This window comes from Pseudorca crassidens, chromosome 3 (assembly GCF_039906515.1).
Source record: "Pseudorca crassidens isolate mPseCra1 chromosome 3, mPseCra1.hap1, whole genome shotgun sequence".
In the NCBI taxonomy this organism is placed as follows: Eukaryota; Metazoa; Chordata; class Mammalia; order Artiodactyla; family Delphinidae; genus Pseudorca; species Pseudorca crassidens.
Window position 1 is genome coordinate 76,485,932 of NC_090298.1, and position 17,375 is coordinate 76,503,306.

The window sequence follows — 17,375 nt, forward strand, 5'->3', positions numbered from 1 at the left end:
GATCCCACATGCCGCGGAGCCACTAAGCCTGTACGCCACAACTACTGAGCCTGCGCTCTAGAGCCCGCAAGCCACAACTACTGAGCCCACGTGCCACAACTACTGAAGCCTGTGCACTTAGAGCCCGTGCTCCGCAACAAGAGAAGCCACTGCAATGAGAAGCCTGCACACCGCAGCGAAGGGTAGCCCCCGTTCCCCACAACTAGAGAAAGCCTGCACGCAACATTGAAGACCCAACGCAGCCAAAAATAAATAATAAATAAATAAAATTAAAAAAAAATTAAAACTGCTACAATTCTATAAAAGAAACAGCATAGCTACTTCTACCGGTAGAGCTATCATATTCTGAGAGCCACTCAAGTGACAATTGCTCATATCGTATGCAATTTGCTTGAGTAACCCGCAAGAGTTAATTTTTTAAAAGGATAATAGCTTGGATGTAAATGTGCTTGGCATTCAGTATATAAAACTTTCAAAGAAGAGGCTCGCCTTTCTCTGTACAGCTACCTTTTCATTTTCTTTCTCTGAATGGACCTATAATATTCAGAGAAAATATCAAGAATAATAAATCCAAATCTCTGTATAAAATATACCTTCATGACACACTCAAGCTGGAAATCACAGGAACCAATAAAAATGCAGGCAGCCTACTGATAATGAGGTCAGAAATACAAATAAATTTACTTTTAATGAAGACTGGAGGCACAGTAATCAAAGTGTTAAAATTCATTTCATGCATATCTCATTTGCTTCCTAGCTGATATTTACCACACAATCTGTGAGAAAGTAGAGACCTAAGATGCTCCAGATAAATGGCTCAATTAATTGTACAGAGGTAGACTTCTTTGAGCTGAGCCGGAGCTGTGAGCTCTTTATTAAAAGCACTATTCTGTAGCCCATAACCTTGTTCCTTGACTCCTCTCTGGTTTCCAATTTAAACAAGTCCCCATGCGGCCTGCTCTAAAGGGCTTTGTCTCCCTGTCATTGTTAAGAGAGCTGAGGCATCCTGGAAGTGTGAAATCAGACCTCATGAGTTGAACGGTTCCCCAGGGAACGCTGGACTGCACAGAAGGTCAAAGTCATGGGCCGGACCATCTGAAAGTGTCTGATCGCCGGTCTGTGACACAGCAAGTTGGGGTGGGGTGTGGAGGCTAGACTGAAGAGGACTGAAATTGAACACATCTTAATTAAAGCCCACAGACAGCAAAACAAAATGTTTTCTAGGCAGCCTGTCAAATGGGGCTTAAATTTAGCTCTGCTAATGAATCTGAGCTGCTAACTGTTATTTCTTAAGATAATAAGACTCTCACGGAAGCTGATAAAAAAACCGTAGCATGTCTTTTTCTGCTGTTTTGTTACTGAAATATTTTCCAACAATGAAGACAGTTTTCCTAAAGAAAAACATGGGAAAGTCTATGCAAAAAAAGGGGTAGTCAACAGCTCTCTTAAAAACTAGTAGATTTCCAGACTATGGAGCTGGTGAGTTACAAATCTTTATGTGTAGTGTTGTTCTAGAAAAAGATATGCTCATTTAATGGGACTATTTCAATGACAGCTTATGTTAACTGTAAAATTCTCTCCCTCTCTTCCTTTTTTTTCTCTCTCTCCCTCTATTGTTTCCTAAAAGAGATGGTGCATTAATTTGAGAGATCAATTCACCTGGAGTGAAGAAGTTTTATATTAGTGTACCTTTTAATAGAGTGAAAAGGTAGGGCATCTTTTGAAAGGGTTTCACAGTTTCCCATATCAGTGTTTCTGAAACTGAGTGGCTGGTAATCCCTGGGGAGGCTGTGACCTCTTCCTCAGGAGCTCAAAAAAAACCCAGGGGAAAATGAAGGGGAGGGGCTGAGGAGAAGAACCTTTTTCTTTTTCTTCTCTAAGAACTTGAAAGAACCAATAGGCCAGGTCTAAATACGCTGCAAAGAAAGCCCCACTCAATACAGAAGACTTTAAATGTTCGGCTGAAAGCAAAAATTAGGCCCCGTCCAAGGAAGAATAATTAGAAACTAGAAAAGACAAATTCCAACATACATGAACTGTTTCCCATCACCACCACCACCACCACCAAAAAAAAAAAAAAAAAAAAAAAATCCACCATTGGTCTCTCTCTCCTCACAATCTGTCCAGTTTCAGGGAGCACTTGATTTAGTGGTAGAGTCTTCCCCCAGTGAACACAGGGTCAGACGACCTGCAGGTTTTGCTTTGATGATCCAGAGAGACATTAACCTTTTCACTGGTTACGTGAAACGTAAGTAAGTTGTACCGTGCAGTATTTTTCAGTTAATCAAACTTTTTCCCTCACGAAGAATTTAGCTGACCAACTTTGAAAACCGGAGTGCCACTTTCTCAGGCTGTGAAAGGCTGCCCACAATTTGACTGAAATTTCAATCCACTCTTGTGCCTCGCTCAATGCATGTGTATGTGTGGGAGTTGTAAATTGAGGCCTTAACCACCAGAGTTAATCTCTTTTTAAAATCTGTATTAACCTTAATGATTTGAAGTGCACTGTCCAACACTGGGCTATTGAGATGGAAGAAAAAACTACCCTCGACTGTCAACAGTTTATTAGGGGCTTAACTGAAGTGACCTACTGTAGTAGACTTCAGCTGAACAAGGCTATAGGCTTTTTGTGGAAAGGGAAAGAATTGAGGGTTTCATTAAAAAGTAATTTGTGCTTTATACTCACTCATTCAAAGAGAGTCTCAATTGCTTTTTATTCACACAGAGTTAATACAGTATCACAATGTTTCTCAATGAATGTGTTGTAACAAAAGAAAAATTTTACATTTTGAAAGGAAAAAACTCTTTGTAACTGCAGTAAGATTGATGGCTACTTAAAAGATTATAGAATCTCTTTTTTCTTGTGCTCATGCTAAATGATAGAATATTGTTATTTAAAACTTTTTGCTTAAACTATGGAAGTTTAACTTTATGTTTTAATCATTAAAAATATTTTAAATATAGGGTAAAGTTGGGCAAATATGAGTTTGTGTTGTTGGACTTGTCTGGGAAAGTGTTCAGAAACCAACTAGGTATCTTATAGCTATAGCCTCATTTATATCAGGTCAAAAAATATTCTTTGCTCTCAGTGATTTAAAATATCCCCTCTCCATCCACAACAATCCTAAATGGACGCTAATTTGAGCATCTGAAGACGCACCATTGACTCTACTCCCTTCCCTCAAATGGTTGCTGAATATCTTGTAGAGCCTGACTATGATTATCCACTGAGATATAAAACATATTTTTAAAGTTCTTCTTTGAGCAAGTAGGAGATAAAGTATGCAAATAGCTTATTTGTGATAAGCTCGAATTTCATGATACCCAAATTTCATGACAAAGACCAGGAAGGATCAGTATACATATAAATATTTATCCTTTTCAGAAGTAAAGACTTTTTTAAAAACTTGGTAGACTATTCAGACATTTCTGTCTTAAAAACATGGTCCTCGGTTTCTGCCACCATCACAAATGTCATAAAGACCACAAAAGGTCCAAGAGTGAGCAAGGTCAAAGACTGAATTATCCTCTTGCCCCTGAATAGTTTAACATCTCTCTTATTCAATTCAGAGCACATTAGATTATAAGGTCAGTGAGGAAGGAGGAATCATTATGTCCCTAAAACCAGAAGGAAAAAATGGAGAATCTGTTATTTAGTATTCCCCAAATTAAAGTTCATTTTATCAGATCAAAATTATGTCTCACTGAATCCCTAGGGAAAAGGTGGTTCTTAGTCACATTAATTTACCTAGAACCATTACGAAAGAAATATATCTATTTTTTCCAGCTTCAAGAGAACATGTACTTTAACTTGCTTAGTGGCATATAAGCCAACTGGCTTAATATAGTTTGCATATTCATGAAGTTTCAAAAGCAATGACAGCTTCTCTCCAAGACAGACAAACATAATAATTGCATTTAACTTGTGTAATGGGCAAGTATATAAACTTTTGAAGTAAAGGGGACTTGAATTTTTCTATAAGAAATTATTGTGCCCACTATAAATACCCAGTGATAGTTCTGAACACTTAGGTGCCCTCTGAGATACTTTTTATTTTAGGCTTTTCTCCCTATCTTCAGATGTTTTTAGCCCAACACTGGGTGCTCCCCTACCCCGCAGAAAATCCTGAAGAAAAGTGAAGATATTTCCCATGATGGTGAACATCTTGGCCATGAATTCCTGAATCTACCTGCTGCTGGGAATCAAAGGCTGGCCAGAACCTCTGTAGTGTAAAAGCAGCCCTGAATTCCTGTTCTGGTCTTTAAGTTAATGTCCAAAGTGAACAACAAAAAAAAAAGCAGTTAGTCAACCATTCACTGTTGACTGTTGGTTCTAATAACGAAAGCAGCATAATAATTTAGAAATAATTGTGTCCAGATTAATTTGACTTTAACCACACCAGAAATAAAATACAAAGTGAATAAACTTAGCATTCACTAATTGTTTAGTACAAGGAGCCAAGTCAGTATATTTGCAAAAAGATTACAAACAATCCTCTCTCCCACTATTTTCAGGTATGCCTATTTTGAAATAATATCTGACAGTTGTTATTATCTTCTTGGTTACAAATGAGTTGATAAAATCCTCTTTAAAGAAACTGTAAACTCTCAACATTTTTACTTTTATCATACAGTAAATAGTCATTCAATACTATGCAAACATTAAAAAATTTTAAATATTGCCATTTTTGAACAGACATCTGCTATTTTAGCTTTAAGGCATGTGATCTTTTAATTAGGTTTTGATTCTGTTCCATGAATTAAGGGCAGCAGTGATCATGTAATGGGTTTGCAAGCCCTTATATGGTAGGAAAAATACATTTCTCCCCTTCAAATAAGTTAGCTACCATTTAAGGGTCAACTTGCTGGCCATTCACAGTGGTAAGCATATTTCCACAAATAATAAGTGGATACTTTCTTTCAGGAACAGGGAAATCTGCGCAAAATTGGTCAAATCAGTCCTATTTATTATCCACCTTGAGATGGACAATTTAAGGAATTGTATAAATACCCCTCAAAGCCTATGAAATTAAAGAATAAGTGAATGCTCACATAGTTGCAAATTCAAAACAATAATTTAATGTCGGTAATTGATGAAATAATTAATTAATCAACATGTCACAGAAACAGCAATATCCAAATCAGGAAGCTTTAAGACATCATACTGAGTTTGGCATTTTTACAGGCCTGCTTCTTGGTTAAAAAAAAATTTAGAACAATGTAGATGTTTAGTTTAGATCCAGAATGATCTCTGGGATGTGCTAGGGAATTTGGACAGCTAAGGAATTGTATCAGCAACCCAAATACCAACAGTTCATACCAAGGAATTGAGTATTATGTATCTAAACTTTTCAGTGAAATATGCAACAGATTTCATGCATGTTTGAATTATTAGTGTTGATGCTACAATATCATCTGAGGGAAGCTGATACTGTCTAAGAGAAAAAGATACAGCATTACTACCCCAAAATGCCAAAATGATGAAACCTGGAAGCAATATAACCACTATGCTGACTAAACCTTGGAGAAGGCAACAATTCAAAAGTTGTTTCCCTTTTTATTGTTTACTTGTTAACATGTGACCCTTCTTTTAAAAAGCAGAGACAGTATAAAAATCAGGTGGATAGCAAATCTTTGTAAGATCAACAAACTTTGTATTATTTACTCTGATGATCGAGTCAGGTGAAATGAAAAGTTCAGTCATCATATGGTGTACACCTTGCATGCTGCTTGATATAGGCTCTTACAAAAGGCAAACTGCATCGGCTCTTACCTGTGACATCAGCGGCCATTAACCCTTCTGCTCTGATCACTTTCACCTGGAGGAATCCCACATCTTTCAGGTTGTGAAATATCCGCAATGGGCTCTGAAAGAACCCAACATCAGTATTAGAAAAGAAAGGTCATAAAGGGTCTCAAAGAGTGCGCTGAGGAAACATTAAGTGTTACAGTTGATCTCAGGATGCTGCTTAAGTTATCAAAGGGATATTTGTGTTTCTTCAGTACAGATGACCTTTCCACCATCAAGAATGTATACACACACACACACACACACACACATACACACACGCAAACACACATTTATGTAGATAATTGTTGCTAAGTAGATTTTTTTGAAAGAGTAAAAAATACCACAACATTTCTCCCCCGTAAGTAATTAGCAGTAGATGATGAACAATAAATTATAAAATACAACATGTCTGCATTCTTCCATCAGTCTCCTTTACCAAAGCGCTCCAAGAAATCTTTTATCTGTGGGCATGATGATTTGTAGACTATTGATTCTTAATACTGAATCTTAAGTTGTTGGTTAAGTAACACACTTCAGACTTTGGGAATAAGAAAGACAACATTAAATTAATTATTTTTCTACTCTTTTCTTCTTGGGCAGATTTGCAAATGGTAGGTGCTAGATAAGGGTTAAATTATTTAACACTATTTTCTAATATTTGATTTAAAAGACGTATTTCTACCACACACCTTTTAGGTGTTTTTAAAATTTATTTGTTTTATTTTTGCCTTCGAAAATAAATCAAGTTGATTAAAAAATAAATTCAAAAGGGATGAGTAATTTTTCTTAAATTTGTAATTTTGTTTTTCATTGTAGTAGGTATAGAAGTATACAAATTTTGATAGAGGAATCAGATCCAAATGCTGAAACCTATTTAATTTCATAAATTAATAATGGTAGCGTTTGAATAAGCGTATACCAGAAGGAATTAAAAGAGGGATAGCAATAATTCAGAACTCTAATTAACAGACACAAATAGAGAGTAAAATCAACCTATAGAACATGATATGCATTTGTTTATTTATGCTTCATTGCATCTTTCTCATGACAAGATCAGCACTTTTATTCAGGAAATCAAAGGTGCTTCTTTATCATAATCGTTAAAATGCTTTAAAACCGGGAGCATAACATAGTTTTACCTAATAAAGTTATCTATTAAAATGTTACTACGGAACATTCCCATCTTTGCATTGAGAATGTGAGAAGACTGACAAGCACAAGCTTACCGCGATATTAACTTTATCAACCCCATGTGACTAGTCATTGTTTACACTGATGCTCTGACCTTGGCACACTGAGAGGAGGAAATGCAGATAGACGTGTAATCTCAGAGCCTAACTTTTAAAAAAGAGTGTTTAGCACAAGGATTAGCTCTTAATCTTTTATTGTTTTTAAACAGTTGTTTATCACCCAAACTGTGTTGATACTACGCCGGTGACAGGGTTCAATAAAAATGCACTTCTCTCTCCATTTACATTCCTGTAAATTAAGGGTTTAGAAGCGGAAACTTTAGACCGCAGTATTATAATTCAGAGATTTGTAGGCATGTTGTCTTCCTAAGGTCGTAATGATCAGGTGTGGGAAGCTGCTTCTTATCTCAGAGCTTACTGAGTGTTACAGACCAGGTAAGTCTCCTAATCTAACGATGGAGAAGAGTTTTAGCAAAAGGTGCCTGTCCTTTAATTTTTAGGAGCCATTTAAACTAAGTTTCACTGTGACTAAAACAAATATCTTCAGTCAGAGAATCGTTTTCATACTGGTAACCTCATTGCAGAGTCACACTGCTTCTGGTGCTTCAGCTCCGAAGTTCTGCTTTCCATTTGGAGGAGTAATTATTATTTGAAGGTTTCATTTCCTCGAGTCAGCTGACGCTCAGTAATTTATTGCAAACTTCAACTGCTTAGGCCAGTAACACATGGATTATAATAAGAACATCAAAAAAAAAAAAAGCAAAAAATGTAAATATATCAGTTTAAAAATATAACTTTAAGGAATGCTTCATCAAGAGGTATTCCTGCCTTGTTATTTATGGTTATTTTAGAAGGCCTCAAAACCTGGATGGCTTCTGAAGCCAGAAATTTCCATAGCAGAGGAATCTATGATTTGCTGTGCATCCTTTCAGCCCTCAATAGATGGGAAAAGATTGAAAGGCTCTGGAGAGGAGTCCTCTTTATTTTTTTAATGAAAGGCTGTATAATATATTTTCTCTATGGCTGCAGCAGCTGTCAGGGAGAGCAACTCAGTTCAGCTCTATTACGGGAGAGGCAATACCCCGTCCTATGGCATCGAGATGCTCTGAGGGGCCAGAACTGATTGACAGCTTGTCACCGTGACGTCTTATTCCATCTCTGTTATGGAGAAAATTAATGTCACACCACCAGCCTTATGACTCGCTGTCATCTTAGAACCGCTCACCTTTTATCAATGCTCTAAATAACATTTCAAGCCTATCGTCTCACGGTGGACAATCCGGTCAAGGGACATTAAATCAGATGACTGTGAAATGTCATAATAAAAATGGAATGCTAACAACTTCTTCTCTAAACTAGCTCCTCTGGTTTTTAAACTGTGACAAGGGGGAGCAAGGGTTCAGCATCCCCATTCTGAAAAGGTCATACAATCGCTCTTGGTCTACTACCCATTACTACCCGCCCCCTGTTGACCTTCCCTGCTTCCCCACCACCCGCCCCGCAAAAAGAAGAAAAAAAAAAGAAAAATGGAATTAGCCATCTTTTCAGAATGGGGTGATCAAATAATGGCACACACAGTAACGTCTGTTTAATTTGTGGGGCTTCAATGCTTTGCAATGAACAGCTGAATGACAGCAACGGAGAACCTTTTCAGGGCTGTTTCTTATGAGAGTGGGGCAATCCACTTACTCTCCTCACCAGAACCAGAGCAAAATCAAATTCTTAGGTTGAACCTAAACTTACAAAAAAATAAATACACAAGTTCTCACAGGAAAACATATGTATAATTCTCCAAATAAACTCTTTTATATTGTATGTTTCTCCAAAACAAGTGATATTTCAAACATCATACAGTATTCATTCATTTTATAATCTATAGAATAAAAAGGAAACACTCTGAAACCCTAAATCATAGATCTTTGTCCTTGCGTTGCTATGAGTAATCATAATACACGTGCTATATTACATACACTAGCTTCTTAGCAAATAGGATTCTAAAGGGAGATACAGGCCTATGCTTGAAATTCAGGGCTTAAAAAAAAGTATATTTAAACTTGGTTCACTTTTTAGTATATTGAGCAGAATATAATCTGAGAATTAGCCGGGACATCCACATAATATTTTCCATTTTACTGAAATAATAACTAATATTTGAAAGTAGGTATAGAAACAAATACTCAAATTCTAAATGGAAATGGCTGATTTAAGGAATCCCTTACAGCAAAAAGAAAAAAAAATAATAGTAATTGGATCATTTCTAATTACCTAGCCCGTAGTATCATTCTAATATATGGGATAGTATCAAATATTAATCCATCAAATACAATATTATAATACCTAGAATCATTTTTATATTAATATATGAATTAATTTCTTTAAAATTGTTTTAATTCATGAGTCTCACTTCTGTGAACAGGAGAATATGTCTTGGTGGGTACCAAAATGTGAAATAATTTTCACAACTGCAATTATATATTAGAAGAGGCCACACAATACCTTTGGCTCTTAGGTGGTTTAAAAATATATACTATTTAGCCTTGCTAAGTCACCTCTATTAAACTGTTTATGATAACACCATTGGTGGATGAGTTGTACAAGCATTAGCAGACAGCTGATTCAGTGGAGATAGCCAGAATAAATTTGCTGAAGCACACATCCTGCTAATCTGTTTGAAGAATATTGTAGAGCATTAGTACCAGCACTTCATGTTATCTGCACAGCCTGATAAGGTACATCTTTATTAAATTCAGTTATTGGAAGGATGTCAGTCAGCAAATAGGAATATTTTAAAATCTAAAAAAAAAAAAAGAAAATTAAGTGGTTCTTTGTTAGTCAGAGCTTGGTTTCATGACTGAGTGTCTAGAGGAGCCTTCTAAACACCTGGCAGCATTGTACAATACAAGCTTTGTAATTTTAAGTGCAAAAGCTTTTCTTTTTTCTTCCAGCTTCACGGGTACCGAGACATTCACTTTCTCGAGGCTTCACTAAGAGAGAACAATGGAGTAAGAGCTCCCCTCTCTGTTGATTCAAGAAAACTACATGGTGAGAAATGCAGACCGTGAGGATGCTGGGAAATAGGTAGATTTGGTTGTGAATGTTTGGGTTTGATAAAATTTGAGAAGGGTACTTATTTTAGTGACTCACTATGCCACCCTATCACTCTACATCTGATTGAAAGGTAAGAAAGCTTCCTTTTCATTATATTTCACATTCGATTTTTAAAAATTAAAGGAATGAGGTGAGGCTTTTCTAAGCAGTTGAAAGGAAAAATTATTTCTGTGACTATCCTCCAGTAACCAACCTACTAATTAAAAAGTAGGTGCAGTTAACTCCATTTCAAATTTGTAAAGACAAGGAAATCTTAATTCCAATGACAAATAATCAATGAACTCATTTTAAAGTATTATATAAACTCAACTTTCCATTACAGGAAGTTTCCCTGTATGCTAATTTTGTGGCGTGATAAAATTACTGAGGAGAATCTCAGAATCTAGAACTTGCTCTGGAAGAGAGTTGAGAGAAGACCAGGTGTCTAGATATCCATGGGTACCCCAAGTGCTTCTGCAAAGATATGCATGGTATTTGCATCTGCCTAGCCTTCTGCTTCTGCTGATTCATCTGTCAGACAGCTTTGCAGATGTACTTCTATCACTCCACGTAAATTATTTACAACCTCTTCTAGTCACCCATGACCCTGAAGGAGGAGGCTTACATACGTACATATCTCTTTAATATTTCCTCGCGTTCTTTCGGGTCCTCCAGGGAGTTGATGGAGAGGTCAGAGATGCTGACTGTGGCCGAAGCTGTCAGGGTGACCAGCAACACCAGGTGCCCCTCCCCTTCCTCCAGCTGCAACACTAGCTTGTGTGTCTGTTCCCTACTGAGAGCCGACAGGTCGATCTGGCACCTAAAAAGAAATGTTTTGAATTAGCAAAAGGCTTTTTTTTTTTTTTTTTTCCACATCAAACAGTGGAGGTGCAGGCTGCTCAGAGCTATGTGAAAAATAAATCAATGGAAATACCATTTGGACCACTGGAAGCATATGTATTTCATGTCAGCTGACTTCACAAAATTCAGACTCTGATTATTTTAGTATCTAATTGCTTATTTCTTGTAAGATGCAAAAAAATGTGCTTATCTGATTTGATTACTACCCACTGTCACCATATTTATAAATCAGTAGGGGCTTTCAGTCCCTAGATGGCCCAGATCAGTGGGGCTTTGCTTACAGAGATTAATATGAGCTGTCTAAAGAGGCAAACTACCAAGAGTGAATTTTTGTGTCACTCTAAAACAATAGGTGTTTTGCCCTCGTTCTGAAATGTTATTAAGCAGAGAATAGACCATTTACTATGATGATGTCATACGTTTTACATTTTTAAAACCATGCCAATTTATTCATAGAACACTGCATAAATCTAAGTTAACAAACAAACAAATCCTCTGAAAACATTATAGCTGAAGTGTTATGTACGAGAGTTGCCTGAAGAGAGACTTTGTAATAGTATGGCAACCCATGCTCGATATATCACCTCCTCAGAGCTGAACACTTTGCAGACTCTTTTCATAAAAATGTCAATTGATTTGGGAGAGAAAGATACTGTGGTGACCAAAACCACAAGGGCAATAAACAGAGAGAAAGGGGGCAGACATGAATAAAAGACATTTGAAACAGGAAATAGCCAATTATAAGAATAGATGTGGTATCGTCATAAACAAGGGGTGGTCAGCTATTAGGGACAGATTAAATTTTTGCCCCTTCTTATTCTTCACTCTATTTATTGTTTATTATTTTGCTTTTAAGTTAAACATCTATGAATAGGGCCTCAAAGCTTATGGTTGAGTTCAAACATCTTTAGTGAGAGTGATTTTAGAAACTGAATCAAAGTTTGACATTTATGTTTTATTTTTGCCTATCAAAAATGACATGAAAGATAGCCAGACTAGGAACAATTGGGAGAAAGAGGAATATAGATGCAAGAAATGAAGAAGAATAGAAACGTCCTGGTCAGTGATAGAAAATTTGCATGCACTAAATGCTAACTATCGAGACAGCAGGAAATTAGGGTCTGTACCAAGTCAGGAAAACATCTTCCTAAAGTTAGGATGTATATCAAGTAACCTCACTGTTTCTGCAAACACAATATCCGTTTCAAAATACTCTCATGCTGTCCCCTTAGATTCTAAATGATGAAAAAACATATCAAATGCCTTATTTAATATTCAAATTTTAATTGGAATTAGTTCTTAATAATACCTGGAACAAATTTAGGGTTAAAAAATGCAACGGTGAAGAACAGCTAATCAAATGCATTCTCTAATAAAAAGGAGAAAAATGAATATGATTTTCTACAGATCTTTCCAGCATCTGGCACAGTGCCTAACCTATAATTTGTTGAATGTGAATGAATCTTTGGACTAGATTGAGAGTATAACACTGGAGAATTGAACAGGGATGACAGTTCAGATAGTACTTTTGGTTAGTTAACTTGGGACCAAGAAAGGTATTTCACTCGCTCTGATCATGCATTTCCAGTCCTGCTCATGCCCTATTCCTATGTATGATACTGCATCGCTCTTAAAACACATTGAAACCTTCTGGAAGATTCCTTTTATGCCTATTACCATTAAGTGCTGGTCATTTAGGTGTTGGCCTTCCTCCTCTTTTATATATATTAGAGTCATTGCACTTAAGTCTTTAGAGTTGGGGAAGGTGTTCTAAAGATGCAGTCGAGGAACTGCACACTGGCCACTCTCAGATCAAAGCTGGTCCATAGATTTGTTGTTTTTATTGTGCTAAAAAAGTTTTGAATTTAAATAACTTTAAAGAGAGAGCAAATGTCCTCTGAGTTATTGTCCCCAATACTGTCTAACTTACAGCTGGACTATTTCACTTAATTCTGTACCCAGTGCCAATAGGCATAAGGATTTGTGATCCTCAAAATCTCCTTAATTTACCAATGAGGAAACTGAGGGCCAGAGAAGTCACATGAATCAATGGAGATACACAGTTAGTAATTAGCAGAGCCAGACCTGAACCTAGCACTCCGGAATCTAAGATCTAGGCTTTTTCCTTAACCGGTCTGTCATTGCTGTAATTGTGCATCCTAGAGGAATGTGCTATGTGAGGCAGCTCTTAAACGGGGTGATATCCAGACTTGTTTTTTTTTTGTTTTGTTTTGTTTTGTTTTTGCGGTACGCGGGCCTCTCACTGCTGCGGCCTCTCCCGCTGTGGAGCACAGGCTCCGGATGCGCAGGCTCAGCGGCCACAGCTCACGGGCCCAGCCGCTCCACGGCACGTGGGATCCTCCCGGACTGAGGCACGAACCCGCGTCCCCTGCATCGGCAGGCGGACTCCCAACCACTGCGCCACCAGGGAAGCCCCTCCAGACTTGTTTTGAACAGGACACATTAACTCAGGTTTCAAGTACAGAAGCGTGTTATTTTTATGCTTTAAAAATATGTATGAACTAGGAAGAATGCTGTAAGTAATTGCTCTTAGAAGACGATAAACTAAGAAAAAATTACAAATTGAATTTTAAAAGCTATGGAACTAATAAAATTTAAATTACCATTGCACATCTATAGGAAGGATTATACCTTTCTGCTGCAACTAAATTTTCAATATTGGGTACACTCGTAGAAACAGTCCCAGGTTCTGTCCTATATTTAATGGTTCAGAATTTTGACTATAATCATTCTAATATAGAAAATGCCTATGTATACAAATATTTTGAAAAGAGAGCATTAATGAATTCAAGATGCTTTTTGCTAGTTGAGGTTACTCAGATCTCCTATTCATCTAAAGACTCTGCTGAGGAGTAATCCTCAGATGCCATTTAAAGCAAAATGTCACCTGATAACCAAGCAAAATTGTCCTATTAACTTCAAGATAAAGTCAGCATTACAGCATCACCGATATCTGCATTAAATGGGTATCGAATCAGATTATTGCTGGAATTTGGTGGAGAAAAAGCTTTTGCTATTCCTTTGTTGTTATTGAATAAATATGAACAAAGATGGAAGTCCTGCGACATACTGTATTGCAAAGTGAATTCAGGACTAATTACTAGGGGCCAGTGCTATGGTTTGAATGTTTGTGTGCTCTCCAAAATTCATATGTTGAAATCTAGTGCCCAATGTGATGATATTAAGAAGTGGGGTGGTTGGGAAGTGATTAGGTCATGAGAGTGGAGCCCTCATGAATGGGATTAGTGCCCTTATAAAAAAAAGCACGAGAGATCCCTCACCCCTTCTGTCACATGAGGACACAGAAGAAAACAGCAGTTTATGAACCATGAAACCAGACACCAAATCTGCTTTTGTCTTGATCTTGGACTTCTCAACCCCCAGAACTGTGAAAAATAAATTTCTGTTGAATTCCATCCACCCAGTCTATGGTGTTCGGTTATAGCAGTCCAACAGGCAGATTCACCTGTACTTGGCTTACCTGTACTATTATGTTCTCAACAAAGGAAGGATTCACTATAGTTTGGTTACAGAAATACTAGGCGATCATTCAGATGGTTCAGAATAAGCAAAAATTGATGGTTTTATATTGTTATGAAAATGAAAAGGCAAATTTTTAAAAGTATTGAAGCAAGTTCATGAACTCCAAAAATATATACACAGACACATTCACAGGGGAAAGAGCCCGAGACTGGGCATCAGATTCCCTTGGTTCTAGCCTTCCATCTGTCACTAATTAGTTGGATGACCTTTTCCAAGACAACTTAGCCCCTGGAATTCCAGGTTTCTCATCTGTGATATGAGGGAATTGAACTAGATGAACTTCAAATTCTCAAAAACCTCAAATTCCACAATTATAACTCTATCCATGTTTACCCTTGTTTACATCTTCCATTCTTTGCAATTCCTCAGACCAATAAAATGGTAAGAGAACAAATTCATCTTACAGGCAATGAAATATTATTCCTCAGACGTATTATGCCTCTACCCTGCTGAAAAATGTCTGAATGCTGGTGCCAGAAGGCAGACAATCTAACCTAATATCAAATTGTCTTCTAAGGAGCACTGGCCGGGGGGGGGGGGGGGGGCGGTGCATCCAGGTCACCATGCATGGAGTGAAAAAGGGAGTATGGATTCTCCTCTTTTGTTCAAAGAACAGCTCCCCTTACATCTGTTTTATATCTGGGTTCCACAAGGAACTCCTGGGTCCTCAGCTGCCTGCTTTGCCTCAGCCTCGACTTTGGCTGGGTCTTTCCAAGGGGCTGGTCTTCATCCCACCACTGTGACCAAACAGCTGGGCTTGAGTCCTCATAGGTCTTCCACCTGGGGCTGGCCTAGGACTGTCCTAACTTTCACTTGCCCAAATGGGCTGAGCACTCTGCTTGGCTGCCACTGTGCATCTAGGCCCAACTGCCACATGCCCCAAATTTCTGGCTTCTAAGGCCACTTCTGCACTTGGATAAAAAGCCACACCGTGGAGTATGGGATCTGGCTTCCTGATCAACTGCCAAAGAAACCAGATGAAACAATGCAGAAGTTTTCTCCTTACGGGGTGAACTTAGATCAATGGCATAGGTGATGGGAAGATAACTCCCCATGCCTTCCACCCTCTCACAAACCATTCCAAAGCAGCATTCTCCATATTGCCTGTCCACATGTGGCCAAGTGGGCACACCTGCTGGGCAACCACTGTGTCTCTGAAACACAGGGAACATGGCCAGCCCAGTAACTTATCACCGTGCATTACTTCCTAGTCTTCCCTGCCTCATGTTCTTTCTCTCTCACTCTCAGGACCTGGGATTGTACCTCCCAATTAAGTACCAGCACCTAATCCCTGCCTCAAGCTCTGTTTCCTAGGGAACCTGGTCGAAGGCAAAAATTATTGGTACCATTTAATCCCCACAGTTACAGATGTCCAAAACCCAAACCTGACCATGTCCCACTCCTGGCTCCCCACCACCTATAAAATATCCTTAGTAAGGCAATGGGGGCACTCCACAACCTACCATCAGCTTGGGTGTCATTTGTTGACTTACACTTACTACTTAAGTAATTCCTGACAGCTTGTAATTCTCCCATCATCCATGCTAGGGCTCACCTGTTTCTTTGTGTTTGCATGAAGCAACCCCTCTGCCTGAGATGATGTATCTACCTATTGCTTGGCTAATTTTTAACTAATTCTCATTGAAATGTCTTTTCCTGTCAATCTCCTGATACACCTCAAGGGCAGGCACCTAGCGCAGAGCTGGAATATAGTTGGTGCTCTGTAAGTATTAAAGTACTTATGGATGAGGAGACAGAGGTTCAGAAAGGCGACAGTGGCAGAGCCAGGATTAGCATGTAATGTGCTCATGCTACCATTTCTATATTGTCTTCCCAGAGAGTGGGTTGATTTCTTTCCAACACTCACTCATTCACTCATTCATTAACTATTTATTAAGTGCACTGTGTGTCAGGCCTCTGTTAAATTTGGGGGATTCAGCCCTTTCTAAGCCTTCTGGTTTTTCACATCCTTATTTCCGGAACTACCGCAGACCTAGTGTGTTGCTTTTAGTGAAGTCATTCGGCTTCAGAGTTCGCGCGTCAGGGTTCAGAACACCAAAGTTTTAACAAAGCTGAATTATTCATTAGTATTGTGATATCAAGCAAGTTACAAACTTTTTGTGCATCAGCTTTCCTCGTTTATGCCTTCTCTTTGCATAGAATTGTAAAAACACAGGAATAACAGATGAAAAACTACTTTGAAAAGATGAAAGTACTATGTAACTATAATATGTAGTTTTATTATCTCATATGCCTTAGTTTGATATTGTACAATTTTAAAATGTACTGTCTGTTCCGAACTCATCAATCAATCATCAATAGAAGAATCAAAAGAGACTCAAAACTGAGATTGGAGAGCTATTTTCTTACATTCCACAAATGGGGAAACTGAGGCTCAGAGGAATTAAGTGATGGCAAGACTTCACATTTACTGACTTCCATAGCAAAGCTTGAAATTCTTTGCACCTTTTAAAAACTATATGCATTACTTAGTCACATGAAAGGAATATATCACATTTATTTGGTGACGTTTTCCCCTAAGTTCAAGGAGAAAATTTTCAGTATTCTTGTCACCTTTTTTCTCCCCGCCTTTCCTTCTGCCATGCCTAAACCAGTAACCAATGAGAGTTTTACTCAGATGAAACAGTTTTGTGATTAGCACCGTTGATGTACACACGGGGTACAGGAAGTAAATGTTAGGCCTATTTGGATGTATTTTTTAATTTAAAATAGGACAGGATTCAAACTTCATAAATATTTTATATATGCATTAACACTGGTAGCCCATACATCAGATATGTCACGTGTGACCTGCAAGTATTTTGAGGGATGAGCAGAAGCTGCATGACATGGGGGGGTTGACAGTGGCCCCCGAACTTGCT

General features: G+C 38.0%; 1 protein-coding gene across 15 annotated transcripts in view; it reads right to left on the reverse strand.

Annotated features, from left to right (window-relative positions):
- MCTP1 (multiple C2 and transmembrane domain containing 1) overlaps nucleotides 1-17,375 on the reverse strand; it is a 541,379-nt gene that overhangs the window by 185,038 nt on the left and 338,966 nt on the right. For all 15 annotated transcript variants that reach the window (XR_010942040.1, XR_010942041.1, XR_010942042.1 and 12 more), the window contains 2 exons: nucleotides 10,702-10,888; nucleotides 5,774-5,867 (listed from right to left, as the gene is read on the reverse strand). Coding sequence is in view for 12 of the 15 variants with exons in the window: in XM_067731247.1 (XP_067587348.1) it covers nucleotides 5,774-5,867; nucleotides 10,702-10,888 (281 nt within the window). In the remaining 3 variants the exon portion in view is untranslated. The remainder of the gene's footprint in view (nucleotides 1-5,773; nucleotides 5,868-10,701; nucleotides 10,889-17,375) is intronic.